This window comes from Protomyctophum bolini (genome assembly GCF_963924005.1).
Source record: "Protomyctophum bolini genome assembly, chromosome: 1".
Taxonomy (NCBI): Eukaryota; Metazoa; Chordata; class Actinopteri; order Myctophiformes; family Myctophidae; genus Protomyctophum; species Protomyctophum bolini.
In genome coordinates this window covers 8,977,512-8,994,226 of record NC_137862.1, presented here as the reverse complement: position 1 = coordinate 8,994,226, position 16,715 = coordinate 8,977,512, and the positions used below count along the sequence as shown (strand labels likewise).

The 16,715-nt window shown below is 46.6% G+C and overlaps 1 protein-coding gene across 2 annotated transcripts in view; it reads right to left on the bottom strand.

Annotated features, from left to right (window-relative positions):
• Positions 1-439: 439 nt before the first annotated feature.
• The window catches only part of il16 (interleukin 16), a 46,846-nt gene continuing 30,570 nt past the window's right edge, over positions 440-16,715 (bottom strand). Inside the window, exons 18-27 of one of the 2 annotated variants that reach the window (XM_080772249.1) lie at positions 16,374-16,586; positions 15,840-15,986; positions 13,077-13,233; positions 9,706-11,288; positions 8,861-9,036; positions 7,897-8,092; positions 5,720-5,821; positions 4,878-5,139; positions 4,264-4,389; positions 440-2,935 (exon numbers count right to left, since the gene is read on the bottom strand). In XM_080772249.1, coding sequence (XP_080628375.1) covers positions 2,766-2,935; positions 4,264-4,389; positions 4,878-5,139; positions 5,720-5,821; positions 7,897-8,092; positions 8,861-9,036; positions 9,706-11,288; positions 13,077-13,233; positions 15,840-15,986; positions 16,374-16,586 — 3,132 coding nt within the window. In that variant the 3' untranslated portion in view covers positions 440-2,765. The remainder of the gene's footprint in view (positions 2,936-4,263; positions 4,390-4,877; positions 5,140-5,719; positions 5,822-7,896; positions 8,093-8,860; positions 9,037-9,705; positions 11,289-13,076; positions 13,234-15,839; positions 15,987-16,373; positions 16,587-16,715) is intronic. The other variant, XM_080772250.1, reaches the window with a different exon arrangement.

Sequence of the window (16,715 nt, the reverse complement as noted above, 5' to 3'; positions counted from 1 at the left end):
CGCAGACAGAATTAACCAACAGGGTAATATCCCAACAGTATTTGAATTTAGTTCATAAAGTAATAACTATAACTAAATGCATATAAAATATACTTTTCAGGATTCCAAAGAAAATTTAAATTGCAAAACATTATTCAGGATTTCAATTCGAATAGCAAAATTAGCCTTATTACTCCACCACATTTATATTTGAAAACTTTAATTACTATAGTTACTTTGTAGATTTTTTGATTATTATTACAAAACATACATTAACCACTTCAGCCCTTCAGATCTACAAGCTCACAGTGTCGCAACGCGACACATCTGGAAATATGTGGCACATCTGGAAATATGTGGCACATCTGGAAATATGTGGCACATCTGGAAATATGTGACACATCTGGAAAGTATTATCATTATCACACAAAGACACCATAAATAAAGTCACACATTCGGATCGTTTTATATTACTTTTTTGTCATCTTTTAGAGCAGATGTATCTTATTTTTATATTTATATCAACAGTTTTATAAAAGATCATATTTAATCCTTCATAAAAAAAAACATTTGCTTTGTATAATGTTATACTAAGAAATTCCAATCAAGTCTTTGGTGTAACTGATGGATGGCATAAAACATGGCAGGATTTAAATCAAAGCTACTGACAAACAAAATGAAAGTTCTGAACAGTGTCTGGTATTACTTGGAGGAAGAACATACTGTATGTACAGTACTCTCTAATATTTCCTAAACACATACCATTTGTCTGTTTATACCATGTGTAAACACATATAAACAGACAAATAAAGGTCCATTCTCTTTCATTTTTGTGCAAATACTAGTTCAAATGAATGGTGACTGCATACTTTTAAGACAGCTCTAATACACAGTAAACTCTTAACCCATTCTGGGCGGGAACCCCTTTTTGGTGGTAGCAATATGTTATGCTTTAGCTATTGAAAAATAGCAGATCTACAAGCTCATAGCGCTGCACCGAGTGCCGCGGGGAGCAAAAAAAAAAGAAAAAGATTTTTTTAGTTTTTGGCGTGGGTATATTTGCTGTATATACTGTAGGTTCCATGCACACATAATAACTCTCCCTACTTCCTTCATCACAGGTGTTACCGATGATACTGATGAAGGCTCTGTTTCGTTTAGTGTACAGTGGTTCTCAAACCTTTTAATTTCAAGAACCCCCATGAACCCTGACTATGGAACCAACAATGGACCTGTATGCTGGTCCATTTGTTGGTTCCAAAAGTACACTTAGACCAGTGTTCTGGTTCTTTTGTTGACTATAAGACTATTAAAGTAGAAATAACATGCATTTTAAAACTGTTTTTAATATTTAATATCATATTGTCTATGTCCCTCAAACATATTTCTAATGGTTTGAGCTTCAATCACCACTCTGATATAACCAATCATTTCTTTCTGGACTTTGAAAGCAGTTTTAGCTGCAATACCACAATGTCCTGAGGTGGTGGGGGTGCTGATATGCAGATTATTTAATATTTGAGTCATTATAATGACTGATGCTAGATAAAACCAGGCTTGTTTCCATTCCATGCCAGCTTGGAAAATCAACAATGGCGGACATTGTAAACAAAGTGGAAATGCACATTTGGAACTGAAGACTGAAGAAGAGGAGGAATTATAAAAAAGTAGGGTGACATTGATGACATCACGATGAGGACAAAATCAGTTGAGCTGTTCCTGAGAGCAATTTCCATTAAAGCACCCATATGATATGAAAGCCTGATTGTTCAAAATTGGTTATTTGGCGATAGAAAACATACTGTATGGGAGCCCCAAACACACAAAAGAAGTTGAAAAAGTTGAATTTTATGTTATATGTAAAGATTAAAAGACTAGGGTTTTTCAGAAGACTAAATAGGATTAAGACTAAATGGAGTGTTATTCAAAAGACTAAGTAAAACAAAATATTCTGGAAAAAAATAACACTGTCTCAGAGTTACACACCTATTTGTAAACCACTCAAGCCAACACGCACAACAGCAGCACCCTTACTCTGTTTGACCAGAAGGGTCGTCATCGGTAACACCCGTTGTGAAGTATACAAAGAGTTATTGAGGATAGAGCCTGTTCCGTACAAAAGGTAGACAGACGCCTCCTTCGGCTCTGAGGCGTCCGTATCTCCAGGGAACGGTAAACGTCTGTGACGCACGCAGAAGCTTGCTGAGCTTCCGCCTGCGTAACAGAATGGAACGTTTGGTATATAGGCCAATCAGAGGCAATGTAAACGTTTGTCTTCTCATGCCAATAGAGTCCTGGAAAAGAGGCGCTGTGATTGGCCAGCAGTCACGTTGAGTGGCAGCGTGCCTTTCCGTCCTGAATGAACTGCAGCGACCAACGAGGTCACTTGAATGAACTGCAGCGGCCAATGAGCTCGCTCCAATGAACTGCAGCGGCCAATAAGACATCTAGGTCGATGGCCTATTGGAGCACACCTTCGCGTAAGAAAACACCTATAGAGCAGGTGCCTCTTCCTGGTTTTTAAGACAGCTGGTGGATGGAAATGACGCTCGTGGGCTGCATGCACCACACGACACCTGACGCATGCACCTTATGAATGGCTCTGATCCATTCAAAAGAGACGCACGCCTGCTCTAGGCGTTTTCTTGCGACCTCTTGAACACGTATAACGTGCCTCTTGACACGTATGACGTGCCTCTTGAACACGTATGACGTGCCTCTTGACACGTATGACGTGCCTCTTGACACGTATGACGTGCCCACCCACACCCGTCTCATGGGCTCTGTCATTGCGTGTCGTCGTCCTCCCGTCTCCTGATCAGAGCGGTGATTGGTCCCTCGGGCAGCGCCTTGATGAAGTTCCAGGCCTCGAAGCGGGTCATCTCCTGGAGAACGGTGCTCTGGACGCGCAGCAGCTCGTCTCCCGACCGCAGGCCGCTCTGCTCGGCAGCACCACCTGACGCACGCACCACATGACACACATGTTATCTGACCGCTCTGCTCGGCAGCACCACCTGACGCACGCACCACATGACACACTTATTATCTGACCGCTCTGCTCTGCTGCACCACCTGACGCACTCACCACATGACACAGATATTATCTGACCGCTCTGCTCGGCAGCACCACCTGACGCACGCACCACATGACACAGATATTATCTGACCGCTCTGCTCGGCAGCACCACCTGACGCACGCACCACATGACACAGATATTATCTGACCGCTCTGCTCGGCAGCACCACCTGACGCACTCACCACATGAGACACATTATCTGACCGCTCTGCTCTGCTGCACCACCTGACGCACGCACCACATGACACACATATTATCTGACCGCTCTGCTCTGCTGCACCACCTGACGCACTCACCACATGAGACACATTATCTGACCGCTCTGCTCTGCTGCACCACCTGACGCACGCACCACATGACACACATATTATCTGACCGCTCTGCTCTGCTGCACCACCTGACGCACTCACCACATGAGACACATTATCTGACCGCTCTGCTCTGCTGCACCACCTGACGCACGCACCACATGACACACATATTATCTGACCGCTCTGCTCTGCTGCACCACCTGACGCACGCACCACATGACACAGATGTTAGCGACTTTAAGCAACGACGGCTACGGTAGTCCGCTACGGCAAACGGAAATGGATCAGTGCATCAGTGATCAGTGCATACATAAACCTGCTCTCCGTCGCAGCCCTTTCTACTACTACACTTCCACGTAGTGTCTACAACACCATGTCATAACCATGTTTATTGAAATGATAGCTGTCATACATTTACACCGATTGCTCCATCACCTCTCTTATGCTGTGTAATGTGTTGGCATGCTCTGAATGAAGAAATAACACTAATACCATATGTCATATTAAGCATGTTTATTAAAACGGTTTTAGAATAACACAGATTGCTCCAGCCAGGACCTTCCTCTTTCCACTGCTGATCATGTCCAGCGCATGTAAGAATTAAGCAATATTGGCAAGTTAGCTGACGCGCGACGGGGTGTTTTACAATAATAATAATGTGTTTATGTTTGACACATGCTGCATGGACACGTCACCATGGCAACCAATGTCGCCGTCGCCGGAGGCTGTTTGCTTAACGCATCAGAGCAGCCGTACTTCCGCCTAGCGTTGCCGTCCTGAAACAGTCGTTGCTTAAAGTCCCTAATATCAGACCGCTCTGCTCGGACGCACCACATGACACACGCACCACATGACACTTCAGTAAAAGTATATCAATACTGCAATATAACAAGTACCTGCAAAGATCCTGTTGATGACCAGCGGTCTGTCTCCATGGATGGATCCTCTTCCTCCATCCAGAGTGAAGCCCACTCCTCCAGGTCCTTTCTCCAGCTCCACAGACACAGGAGCAGGAAGCTCGTCTAGTGACAGCGCGCATGCACACGCACACGCACACGCACACACACACACACACACACACACACACACACACACACACACACACACACACACACACACACACACACACACACACACACACACACACACACACACAATATATTTTAATTTTATTGTGCTAATGTTAATATTTCAGACTTTGTTAATTGCATCCTTTGCAGCAACATAAGCCCATAGAAACATTTAGCTGCAGACCCCCATCTTTAAAGATGTAGAGGACAATATGCATACAATAACTGAAGTGGGGGAGTGGGAATTGCCATCCCCTGATGCCCCAAATGATGCCCCTGCAAATGTTTATATTTACAGTTTTATAAAATCATATTTAATCCTTCATAAAAAAACATTTGCTTTGTATGTTATACAATAAGAAATTCCAATCAAGTCTTTGGTGTAACTGATGGATGGCAAAAAAAATGGCAGGATTGAAATCAAAGCTACATTCACTCACTTGTCGGGCTGTCGTTGCCACGTTTGTCGCTGCTTCCCTCATGGACCTCCGGCCCCCCGTCCCCCTCCCCCTCGGAGGAGGAGGAGGGTCTCTTGCAGACCACCACCACGGCCAGCTCCATGCCCCGGGCGTCCCGCAGCGTCCCCGTGGCGTCGCTGTGCGTGACGTCGTGCAGCGTGTGGCCGTTGATGGAGAGAACCTCGTCCCCCTTCTGGATGGTGCCCTCCTGGGCGGCCAGGCCGTTGGAGAACACCCTGTGGACCTGCATGGTAAACGGTGCATTTATATAGCACCTTTATCCAAGGCGCTTTACATTCACCCATTCACACATTCACACACACATTCATACACCGATGGCGGCGGAAACCATGCAAGGCACCAACCAGCACATAAGGAGCAATTAGGGGTTCAGAGTCTTGCTCAAGGACACTTCGACACTAACTCTGGGGGAGCCCACAGGGTTCGAACTGGCAACCTTGTGGTTACCAGTTCCACTCTACCCCTGAGCCACCATCCATCCCTGCATGGAGCAGGGATGGATGGATGGACTGTCAGTGTCCGTTTGAGTTAGTTTTAGTCATAGTCTTTTGAATAAGATTTCATTTAGTTTTAGTCGTATTTTAGTCATCTGAAATGTTTTGGTGTTAGTCTAATTTTAGTTGACTAAATATCATTTTTTTACACACGGCAAACAGCAGCAGCCACGGCAGAGTTTCCACTCTGAAAGGAGTTTTCACATTGTCATGTTTTCAAACCCTCGATTACGACCGCTGCCGCTTATAAGCCGTGTAAACGTCCAGCCTCCTGGCTGGAGGATTTGGGCGTTCCTACTTCCTACTCACGATGGGCTCCTTGTTCTGCTGGTCGGTCCCTCCGGCGATGCTGAAGCCCAGACCCACTCCCTCTGCTTTGTGCAGAATCACAACATGGATGTCTTCTAGTTGCTGTGGAGAAGAGAAGGCCATTGTTTTAAAAGCATGAACGATTCAATATTTCACATCCTGTGCCTATAACAAGCAGCTTCCAGCTCCCTACTGTACATGTGTATACTACAGTATTGACATGTTTCTGTTTTAAACATGTGGTAGGAGTATTTCTTGCACACATCATGCACTCTGATCGTTTTTATGAGTCATCTGTATTCACAGTGTATTCCAGTGTATAGTATAATGACTTAATACACAACAGATGCTGTGTGCACGTTACGGCTCCCAGATGCTCTGAGGTTCCAGTTGCAGGAAAATTTAAGCTCTGGTGCTGAGCAGGAGAAACAAGCAGCTTGTTCTTACAATACTGTACCCAAGTACAAGTATTGTACTTGCGTACAACGATTGATTACAAGCTGACATGGATATTCCAACACTCATTCCTTCTATAAGAAAGGTCAGCAGAGGCTGCATTTTATGCGCAGACTGAGACAGTATAACGTGGAAAGAAATGTTTTGGCAACTTTTCCATCGATCCTTTGTGGAGAGTGCATTGACATTTGGTTTCCTGGTATGGCTCATTATCATTGGTTAATAAGAACAAACTCCACAAAATCATCAACGTGTCCAGCAAAATATAGCTGGGGTACGATTTGAGAGTATGACCTCAATGTATGAGACCCGTTGGGTACTCAGGAAGGGGAAAGCTATTACTAGGGACAACACATGGGGCGGCGGTGGCTCAGGGGTAGAGTGCCTGGATGGGAACCGCAAGGTTGCCAGTTCGAACCCGGGCTCCCCCAGAGTTACTGTCGAAGTGTCCTTGAGCAAGACACTGAACCCCTAATTGCTCCCGGTGTGCTAGTTGGTGCCTTGCATGGTTTCCGCTGCCATCGGTGTATGAATGGGTGAATGTAATGCACAATCTATGTAAAGCGCCTTGGATAAAGGCACTATATAAATGCACCATTTACCATTTAACACACACCCGTTACACAGCCAATACCATCTTTTACCATCAGGGCGACGGTACATGGTACCTTCTCTGCAGGCTACAGGGCCTCAAGATCGTGGGATAGGTTGGGGTCGCGAGTCAATGGCAGCATTATTTTTTTGTGTCAGGGGCTGAAAAGTTTGGGAGCCCATGATCTAAAGTTTCTAAACCATCCGTAGGAGAGATAACAGGCAAACATTTCTTCTACATTTTCCAATTGTTTAGACATCTTGTAAATCAAGTATGCAGATGTTTAACAATAATTTAACTCTTGAGAGCTTAAAATGAAACCAAATGGACCCATAATAAGGGTCCATTTGGTTTAATTTTACACTCTCAAGGGGTCCGTTATAGGTTTCATTTTAAGCTCTCAGGGGTTAAAGATCTAAAAGGGTCAATTTGGTTACTAACTCTATACATCATTTTAGGTTAACTGGTTGAAAACCACTGCACTGAGCAGTTGGAACTAGGAAGTAGGAACATGTAACCGTAACCACCAGTGGTGCAACAGAGTGAGAAAGTGTGCTCCATGGACCAGCTGTTGCTGTACACACAGGTTAGGTCAATGTGTTGAGAAAGCTAGTGCGTAAACAGGTGCGGTACAGCATTTTGATCTTTGCCAAGAGCTCTGTGTCTGCAAACAAACACGCACGCAATGATACCCTCCCCCTCCCCACTCCCAGGCTGACAACAACACTGACAACGTCCATTCATTTCACTTTATAATATTCATATACACATATTGTCATCTTAAATATGGGGCCAGAGCCCCCTACAGTATGCGTTGTCCGTCAAATTGCAGATGGACAGAGAGAGGCTTCCTGACTCCTCTCAAGTCTCGCGAGAGTTTGTTGCTGGGATAAAGAAAGGTCGATAACAAAGTAGATTTTCTCCTGATTTGTCTCGCTAAAAGAAGCCATTTTAGTATGAATATCTTGGAAATATTGTATGCCTTGTGATGATTGGGTCCAGTATTTAGTTCAGTGACCATGGAGTTAAGGAATGGTTCATAAGAATAACATTCTTCCCGTCTCCTAATATTGTCCCCGCCCCCTTCACGCAGATACGGGAAGTTGCTAAAGTTCCTCTTGGACTGTACCTTGAGCGTCTCTGCGTCCATGGTCTTGACTTCCTGGATCAGAGCATGTATTTCCTGTGAAGGGATGGCTGAGATGGCAGAGTGAACGCAGGCGGACGTAACCGTGGCCTCCTCCTCCTCCCCCGCGGCCCCCGCCTCTCCTCGCTCCCCCGCGGCCCCTCCTCGCTCCATGGTACATTCCCTCAGTTTGGCCAAGCTGTGAAACCAGAAAGAGGAACTATCAGAGACATGCAAGGTTTTATATACTCTGTGTGGTGTTGTTGTTGCTGCTGTTGTGCACCGAAAAGACCAGATCTACAAGCACCGAAAAGACCAGATCTACAAGCTCCACAAATATGTCCGTGACTTGTGAGCTTGTAGATCACGGCGAGGTATAGCATGTGTGTCACGTGACCTATACCGCATGTTGACTCGACACAATATCACTTTATCTGTATATACCGTATGATGATTTCCTGTGTGACAGGACAGTACAGTCACAGTACAGTACAGTGGGGACCCCCACACAGTCACTCTGTCATTTCTCAACCATTTCGGACGTGGTGCCCCTATGCACGTTCCTGGGGGTCTGGAACTTCCGGAGACCCCCACACGGAGTTGCACCACTCACTTAACACAGGTGTGATTTGACTTGTCAGTTCTACAAAGGCTGGATATTTGTGCTGCTCTTTAGCCTCTGTACAGTATGTACGGACTAAATGAAGGCTTCTTTGTGTTATTTGGTCGTAAAGAGGAAGTGAAACAACCCATGTCTTTGCTAAGCTAAAAGAGAGAGATGTCGTTCATACTGTACGACTCTGTGCCTTACAGAATAGTGTCTTTACATATATTTTATTGTACAATATGCTGAGTTCCTCTATATCTAGGGTGTCCACACTCTGGGATAGTTTGACATGCTAACAAAGGCCTACAGACAATAACAGTTGACAACAGCCTGACTCTCTCTGTCTGTTGGAGTTTTTACCTGACAGAAAAGCCCTTGTCACCGCCGTCTGGCCCGGCAGGGTTCTGTGGCGGCTCGGACTCCTGCGTGTTGGACTCAGAGCCACTGGGTTCTGTGGAGAAGGGATTACTGCGGACGGCAGGGCTTCGGGGCGACGCGGGCAGGGACTGCATGGAGCGCATCAGAGCATGGGACATCTGGAGGGAAATAACCACCGGTTAAATGGGTCACGGTTATCTAATAGTCCAGGGTTTCTCAAAGTGACACCCTAGAGGCCTAGGGTGCCTCAGAACACTTCAGTTTTGTTTATTCTCTAAATTACTCTGAGTAATCAAACAGGGGTGACCTCAAACAAGGTGGTTTGAGAACCACTGATGTGATGATGTCAGTGCAGGAATATGTACCCCACAAGGGACACCAACACCCAATGTAGTTTATTCACATTAACACACTGCATTTACAATATAATAGACAAATAACAACTAAATAAAATAAGATCTACAAGATCTTGTAGATGCCAGACACTGGCATGCAACACCTTTACATTTGGTAAATGGGGCATTTATATAGCACCTTTATCCAAGCCGTTTTACACTGTGTATTACATTCACCCATTCACACACACGTACACCTTTACTTGTGCATTACATTCACCCATTCACACACATCCTCATACACCGAAGGTGTATGTATGTGCATCAACCTGCACATCGGGAGCAATTAGGGGTTCAGCGTGTTGCTCAAGGACACTTCGACACTAACTCTGGGGGGATCGAACCGGGAACCTTCCGGTTTCCAGGCGGCCGCTCTACCTCCCAAAGCCACCGCCGCCCCTTCAGTATTAGGACAACGAAGGCGTAACGTACCTGATTGCTGAAGGTGAGTATCTTTCCTAAACTCTCGCCCTCGAGGCCGCTCAGGGACGAGCCGTCCGGGGGCGGAGGGGAGGCGTTGGAGGGAAGGCTGTGCGTTCTCACGCTGGGCTGTTTCCCTCGGCTCCCGTCTCCATCCTCGTCTTCCAGAAGGCTGTGCGTTCTCACGCTGGGCTGTTTCCCTCGGCTCCCGTCTCCATCCTCGTCTTCCAGAAGGCTGTGCGTTCTCACGCTGGGCTGTTTCCCTCGGCTCCCGTCTCCATCCTCGTCTTCCAGAAGGCTGTGCGTTCTCACGCTGGGCTGTTTCCCTCGGCTCCCGTCTCCATCCTCGTCTTCCAGAAGGCTGTGCGTTCTCACGCTGGGCTGTTTCCCTCGGCTCCCGTCTCCATCCTCGTCTTCCAGAAGACTGCAGGACCTCTGTGGCATCCTGTGACCGCCGGGCGAGGCTACGTCAGGTTCACCGAGGGACACATGGAGCTCTGTGTCCGTCTCCTGGTCCGCTCGCTGTGGAAGCCCCGTTTCCTGGCCGGGTGGCGGCGACGGCGAGACATCCAGGTCGTCCTCGATGACCGGAACCGACCGCGGATGACTTGTCGTCCCTGCGCCGGGTTCAGCATCGATCGTCTCGGAAGGTGGGTGAGCAGCGGCGTTGTCACGGGGAGGAGGAGGACCGGTGCAGGAGGAGGAATCGGCCGCCGGCGCCACAGAGGTACTGTCTGCGGGAGTAGGAGACGAGGCGTCGACGCGGAGGGGAGCCGAGACGGCCGCGCGGTCCCTTTCCTCGACGCGGGGCGCGTCCACCTCTTTGGAAGGTTCATTCTGACTGGTCGCCACGCGGTGCCGCTGCGAGCCGCTGCGATGGTCACCCCTGGTCCTCTCGATGATCGGGAGGGAGGCGGACGGAGCCACGGGCCTCCTGCTGGTGGCGCTCTTCTCCGGACTGTCGGGAGACGCAGAGAAGGTCTCAAACGAGTGGATCCTCTGTTTGAACGAGACGTTGGCTGCGGACGAGGAGGAGGAGGAGGACCGTAGATTCACCCCGCCGAAGATCCTGCTGAGTCCTCCTACGGCGCCATGAGGCTTCTGGTCCACAGACCTGCCTCCTCCTGCTGCCGCCCCAGGCTGCTGGGAGCGTTCGCTCCGAATGCTCCTCAGGCTTTGGCGGAACCACGCGGGCTTCGGCGCCACTGCCGGCGGCGGCCCCTTCCTCGTGTCGTCCTGGGGACCGTCGTCGGGGGACGTGGAGGACGGGTCGGTCGACGTGGGACGGAGTTCTGTGCCGTTGTGTTCGACCGTGGTCTCTTCATGGTCACTCATGATGACGGCGCTCCGGGTATTGAGGTGACGATGACGTGGGCTTAGATGAGGATGGGGTTCTGTGGTGTTACAGTGAGGTTCTGTGGTGTTACAGTGAGGTTCTGGTTCTGTGGTGTTACAGTGAGGTTCTGGGTCTCCTGCTGCAAGGCGGACCACCCACGGGTCGTGCGGCTGCTGCTGTACAGGGTTCTGTTCCACGCGAGGTTGCCTCCTCAGAACTCCTCTCTTACCCTGGGAGAAGATCTGGAGCGCCGGATCGCCTGCGTGTGTCCAACAGAGCACAGATAGAGCATGACTACAGGCCAAGAAAAGGACCGTTTATGAGGTACTACTGTACCATGCGTTGTTCTCGCTTACTGTACTCTATGTCTCTCTGGATTATGAGCGTCTGCTAAATGCCTACATTGTAAATTGTTCATGCTAGGTTATTATAAATGTATCACATTTTAGACTGGTGCATTATCATCTACGGTAAAGTTCAATTCGGTCACGTTCTATCAGTGATCCTGAACTAACGCAAATTTTTGACCTGAGATCAGATTCTATAAATGTCTTTTACATCCTGACAGTTTTCTGAAAAAGCTATGTTTCAATGTCAGTGGTTCTTTGATTTTTCAAAAATAGCAGACCTACAAGCTCCTAGCGCGCCACTCGGTGACGCGCTATGAGCTTGTAGATCTGTTATTTTTCAATAGCTAAAGCATAACATAATGCTAACACCAAAAGGGGTTCCCGCCCAAAATGGGTTAAAACAACTCTGCTGCTTACGCATAGGCTGAAAGTTCTAATAACTGAACTGAACATGCAAAAATAATAATCTTGGTGTATTGCAATGCTTATCATAAGATCAGCATATTATTTAGAAAGAATGTTCAGATCAATATGGAATTACTGTATAGGAATAGGTATCTTTTTTTTTTTGTAAGGGTCCATTTGGTTACATGTATACGTATTTGACAGTGCATGTGGATCAGGTTTAGGAAAATAGCTTATCGGCTGGCTTGAGATGGAAATGTTTCGTCAAAATTAAAATGTTGCCGTAGCCAAACAAAATGAGATAGCCCTGAACGACCATAACTCTAAGAGTGTTCAAATGGAACCAAAATTTCAAAGTTCACTTTCAAAGTTAAGGGGGTCCTTGCAAATGAAACTTTGATTGTTGAGAACCACCAGTACTATTTGGACTATTGAATATGCCATAGTGTCGTAGTAAATAAGTGTAATAAGTGTCATACATATTCTGAAGAAAACCTGGACACTTCACACTGTATTTATATCGGCCACATGACGTCATAAGTCATCATTTAGTGCCCTAAACAAACATTAAAGTCCATAGACTTGGCTGGCAAACGATTTACATCATAGATGCTCTTTTAAACAAACAAACATCCCATAGACTAGAGGCTGCCATGTGAGGTATTCTTCAAAAGCCATGCATTCAAATCTGCACTGAAAACCCACCTGTTCACAATCGCATTCCCAAGCTGAGGTGTTTTTTAAAACTTGTTATATCATGCACTGTTTTATTGGTTTTATTCTTTTAATTGTTTTTTACTTTCTAATAAAGTTGTCCTTTTTTCTTGTTCCCTCCCTGGCCCCAACACATATTATTATTATTATTATTATGCATGCATTGGACATATCGATGAGCCCTGATAATAGCACATACAGTGTCCTTCTAAGTCTTGGGTCTGAGAGGCTAAATGTCATCAAATGGTGGTCCGTGTGGCTCAAATGCAGAATGAGCTTGATGAGAAAAAGGTTGAAAACCACTGGTGTACGATAGTGTTAGCATTATGTTATGCTTTAGCTATTGAAAAATAGCAGATCTACAAGTGGCGCACTACGAGCTTGTAGGTCTGCTATTTTTGAAAAATTGAAAACTGTCAGGATGTAGAAGACATTTTTAGAATCTGATCTCAAGTCAAAATGGGTTAATTTAAACCTATGTGTCCTACCTACAGTATGTGCAGCCTGTCCTCTGTGTCCCCTGTGTCCTACCTGTGTGCAGCCTGTCCTCTCTGTCCCCTGTGTACTCTGTGTCCTACCTGTGTGCAGCCTGTCCTCTGTGTCCCCTGTGTGCAGCCTGTCCTCGGTGCAGCAGGATAACAGCGGGTGACTCTCTGCAGGGTGCGACGAAGTGACTGTGAGGAACTCTCCACTTCCCTCTGACGGTTCTGCTGTCACCCGCTCTCCTTCCTGTTCCTGTGAACAAACAGGAAGCACACTGTGTCTCACAATAAAACCACAGAGGAGGTGCAGTAAGACTACCTACTCTGAGTCCTGCTTCCACTTCGGCCTCGCAATCTACAGTACATGTGTCAACACAAACCATCACATTCAGTCTCTAAAGTCCAATGCAATAGGATATACCATTTGTGCATGCAGACCAGGCATACATGCATGGACATACACTAAACGCATGCATGCACGCACATACACACACACACACACACACACACACACACACACACACACACACACACACACACACACACACACACACACACACACACACACACACACACACACACACACACACACACACACACACACACACACACACACACACACACACACACACACACACACACACACACACACAACATTCACATTAAGCGTGACGAAAGAAACACGGCCACGTGACTGGTATTTTCAACCACAGCACACAATGCTGCGTCACTCTCCTACGTAGTTTCAAGGCCATGGTTGGAGCGTGTACCACAATGAACAATGAACAGTATACTCTATACTGTACCGCAATGAACAATGAACAGTATAGGCTACTGTACAGCAGTGGTTCTCAATCTGTTTGGCCCATGACCCCCCAAAATAATCATATTTCAACTGGGACCCCCCAAAATATTCATATTTAAACTGGGACCCCCCAAAATATTCAACTGGGGACCCCCCAAAATATTCAACTGGGGACCCCCCAAAATAATCATATTTCAACTGGGGACCCCCCAAAATATTCAACTGGGGACCCCCCAAAATAATCATATTTCAACTGGGGAACCCCCCAAAATATTCAACTGGGGACGCCCCAAAATATTTCAACTGGGGACCCCCCCCACCCTGATAATCACTTTGAACGTAGGAGTGAATGTACTGTAGGAGTGAATGTAGGAGTGAACGTAGGAGTGAATGTACTGTAGGAGTGAATGTAGGAGTGAACGTAGGAGTGAACGTACTGTAGGAGTGAATGTAGGAGTGAACATAGGAGTGAACGTACTGTAGGAGTGAATGTAGGAGTGAACGTAGGAGTGAACGTACTGTAGGAGTGAATGTAGGAGTGAACGTAGGAGTGAATGTACTGTAGGAGTGAATGTAGGAGTGAACGTAGGAGTGAATGTACTGTAGGAGTGAATGTAGGAGTGAACGTAGGAGTGAATGTACTGTAGGAGTGAATGTAGGAGTGAATGTAGGAGTGAACGTAGGAGTGAACGTAGGAGTGAATGTACTGTAGGAGTGAATGTAGGAGTGAATGTAGGAGTGAATGTAGGAGTGAATGTAGGAGTGAACGTAGGAGTGAACGTAGGAGTGAGGCACATTACATTTAGTTTGACTCGTTTTCACATATATAAAGGATCCGCAGCTCTACAATCTCGCTTGTAGATCGGCTATTTAAAAAAAGTCTCCCTTCTTATATTATTTGACAATTTGGCCAATGTTTGACCAGTTTTTATAGCATAGTTTCTTGATTACTTCTTTCCTTAAATTGTCAATTCACCGTCATCCCCCTAAAATCACGTGTGGACCCCCCCTGGGGGTTGAGAACCTGTGCTTTTGTGTACATGACTTGTTGAACCCTCCAGTAAATAAATGCTCCGTGAAGATCTAGAAGTCCTAACTAATTTAGATTTAAATTGGATCACACAGAAACATGCATTTTCAAACATGCCACATTTTAACCAGGCCAGACAGAGAGGACATGAAGGACATGAGGACATTGAACCAGGCCAATGCAAGGCAGAGAGGACATGAAGGAAAGCTTTTCACATACATTTCTAAAGAGTAATCTCATGATCTTTGTGAAGGCTCTGCACACTCCGCTGAACCACTGGAGAGGCACGGGAAGGAAAGAGAAGGTGGGTTAGTTGTCTGGGTTAGTGGGTTAGTTAAAGAGCAGGTGGGTTAGTTGTCTGGGTTAGTGGGTTAGTTAAAGAGCAGGTGGGTTAGTTACGGACAGGGGAGCGTCGCAGTCCCGCCCCCTTTCATGACGACACCAGGACCAGGAAATTTATCCCAATGCATTTTTCCTCATAGACATTACAGAAAGTATTTATTTAAAGACCTTTTAAGCGTCGTACGAAGCCAACTCGAGTCGTGACAACCAACACAATATTTTGAGATGGGGGTCCAAGACCTGAAAAGGTTTGAGAACCACTGACACAGAAACATAGGCTGTTCAATGTTCAGACATTTTGTAGAATCTGGTCTCTGGTCTTTTAATGGGTTAATATAATCTAAGTCAACAGGAATAATACAGAACAGGAAATCAAAGTGAAAGGAAGGAAAGACACGAAGCCGCTACAGTTTACAACATCTTTGATCACAAAATGATAAAACAATCATTCTGAAGACAGATTAGGATTAGGATAGGAGCAGATGTGTTATATTGTAATGCTTAATTATAAATCCTGATAGTGATGACATGTTTGACAGTGACTGTAGAATCGTCAATTCCAACAACTGAAACGTCTCATTCATGTGAATGATATTGTCATTTGGTGTGTGTGTGTGTGTGTGTGTGTGTGTGTGTGTGTGTGTGTGTGTGTGTGTGTGTGTGGTACTATACTGTACCCTACCTGGCATCCAGCGTGCGACAGGTCCTGGAGACTGTCCTCTCTGACAGGCGACTCCCCACTAGAGCCACTGGAGTCTCCTCCGGCGCCGTTCAGCTCGTCCTGGGGCGGGCAATACCTCCTCTGTGGGACGCAGGTCCTGGACGGGGACTGTAGAGAACACTGGTTCCCAAACCTTTTCATGTCAAAAGACCCCCAATTTGGCACTAATTTGCGCGCCGACCCCCATTTAAAAGCATATGCCGGGGACCCCATCAGAGAAGATATTAAGTCTCTAGGAGCGATTCTCAACCATTTTCATTTCAAGGACCCCCAGTTTGACATGCATTAGGCTACGGACCCCCCCCCATGCATTAGGCTACGGACCCCCCATGGGGGGCTACGGACCCCCCATGTTATGGCATTCATACGTCTGGGACAGACATGTATATTGTAAAATCAAGTTCATTTAACAGGATGACTCAAATGGACCCATAAGGGTCCATATGGTTTCATGTTACGCTCTCAAGAGGTCAGACCGGACTAGGTTTTAAGTACCTTGTTTCCCCTGACGGCCAGGTGGTCCTTCCTGTGGTCCAGGGGGTCCAGGTGGTCCTTCATGTGGTCCAGGTGGTCCTTCATGTGGTCCAGGTGGTCCTTCATGTGGTCCAGGTGATTGGTAGCAGGACAGTTGTAGGGGACGTTGTAGTCGTCATCGGCATACAGCGGCACCGACAGTCTGTTATCTGACCAGGACTCTGCTGCCACCTGCTGGACACAGAGCAAAACACACAGTTCAGTTGAGCTTGTACATCTTGTCACGGCCACCTGCCAGTGTCCCCTGTCTGTGTGTGTCCGTGTTAGTCTGTCTGTCTGTCTGTCTGTCTGTGTGTCCGTGTC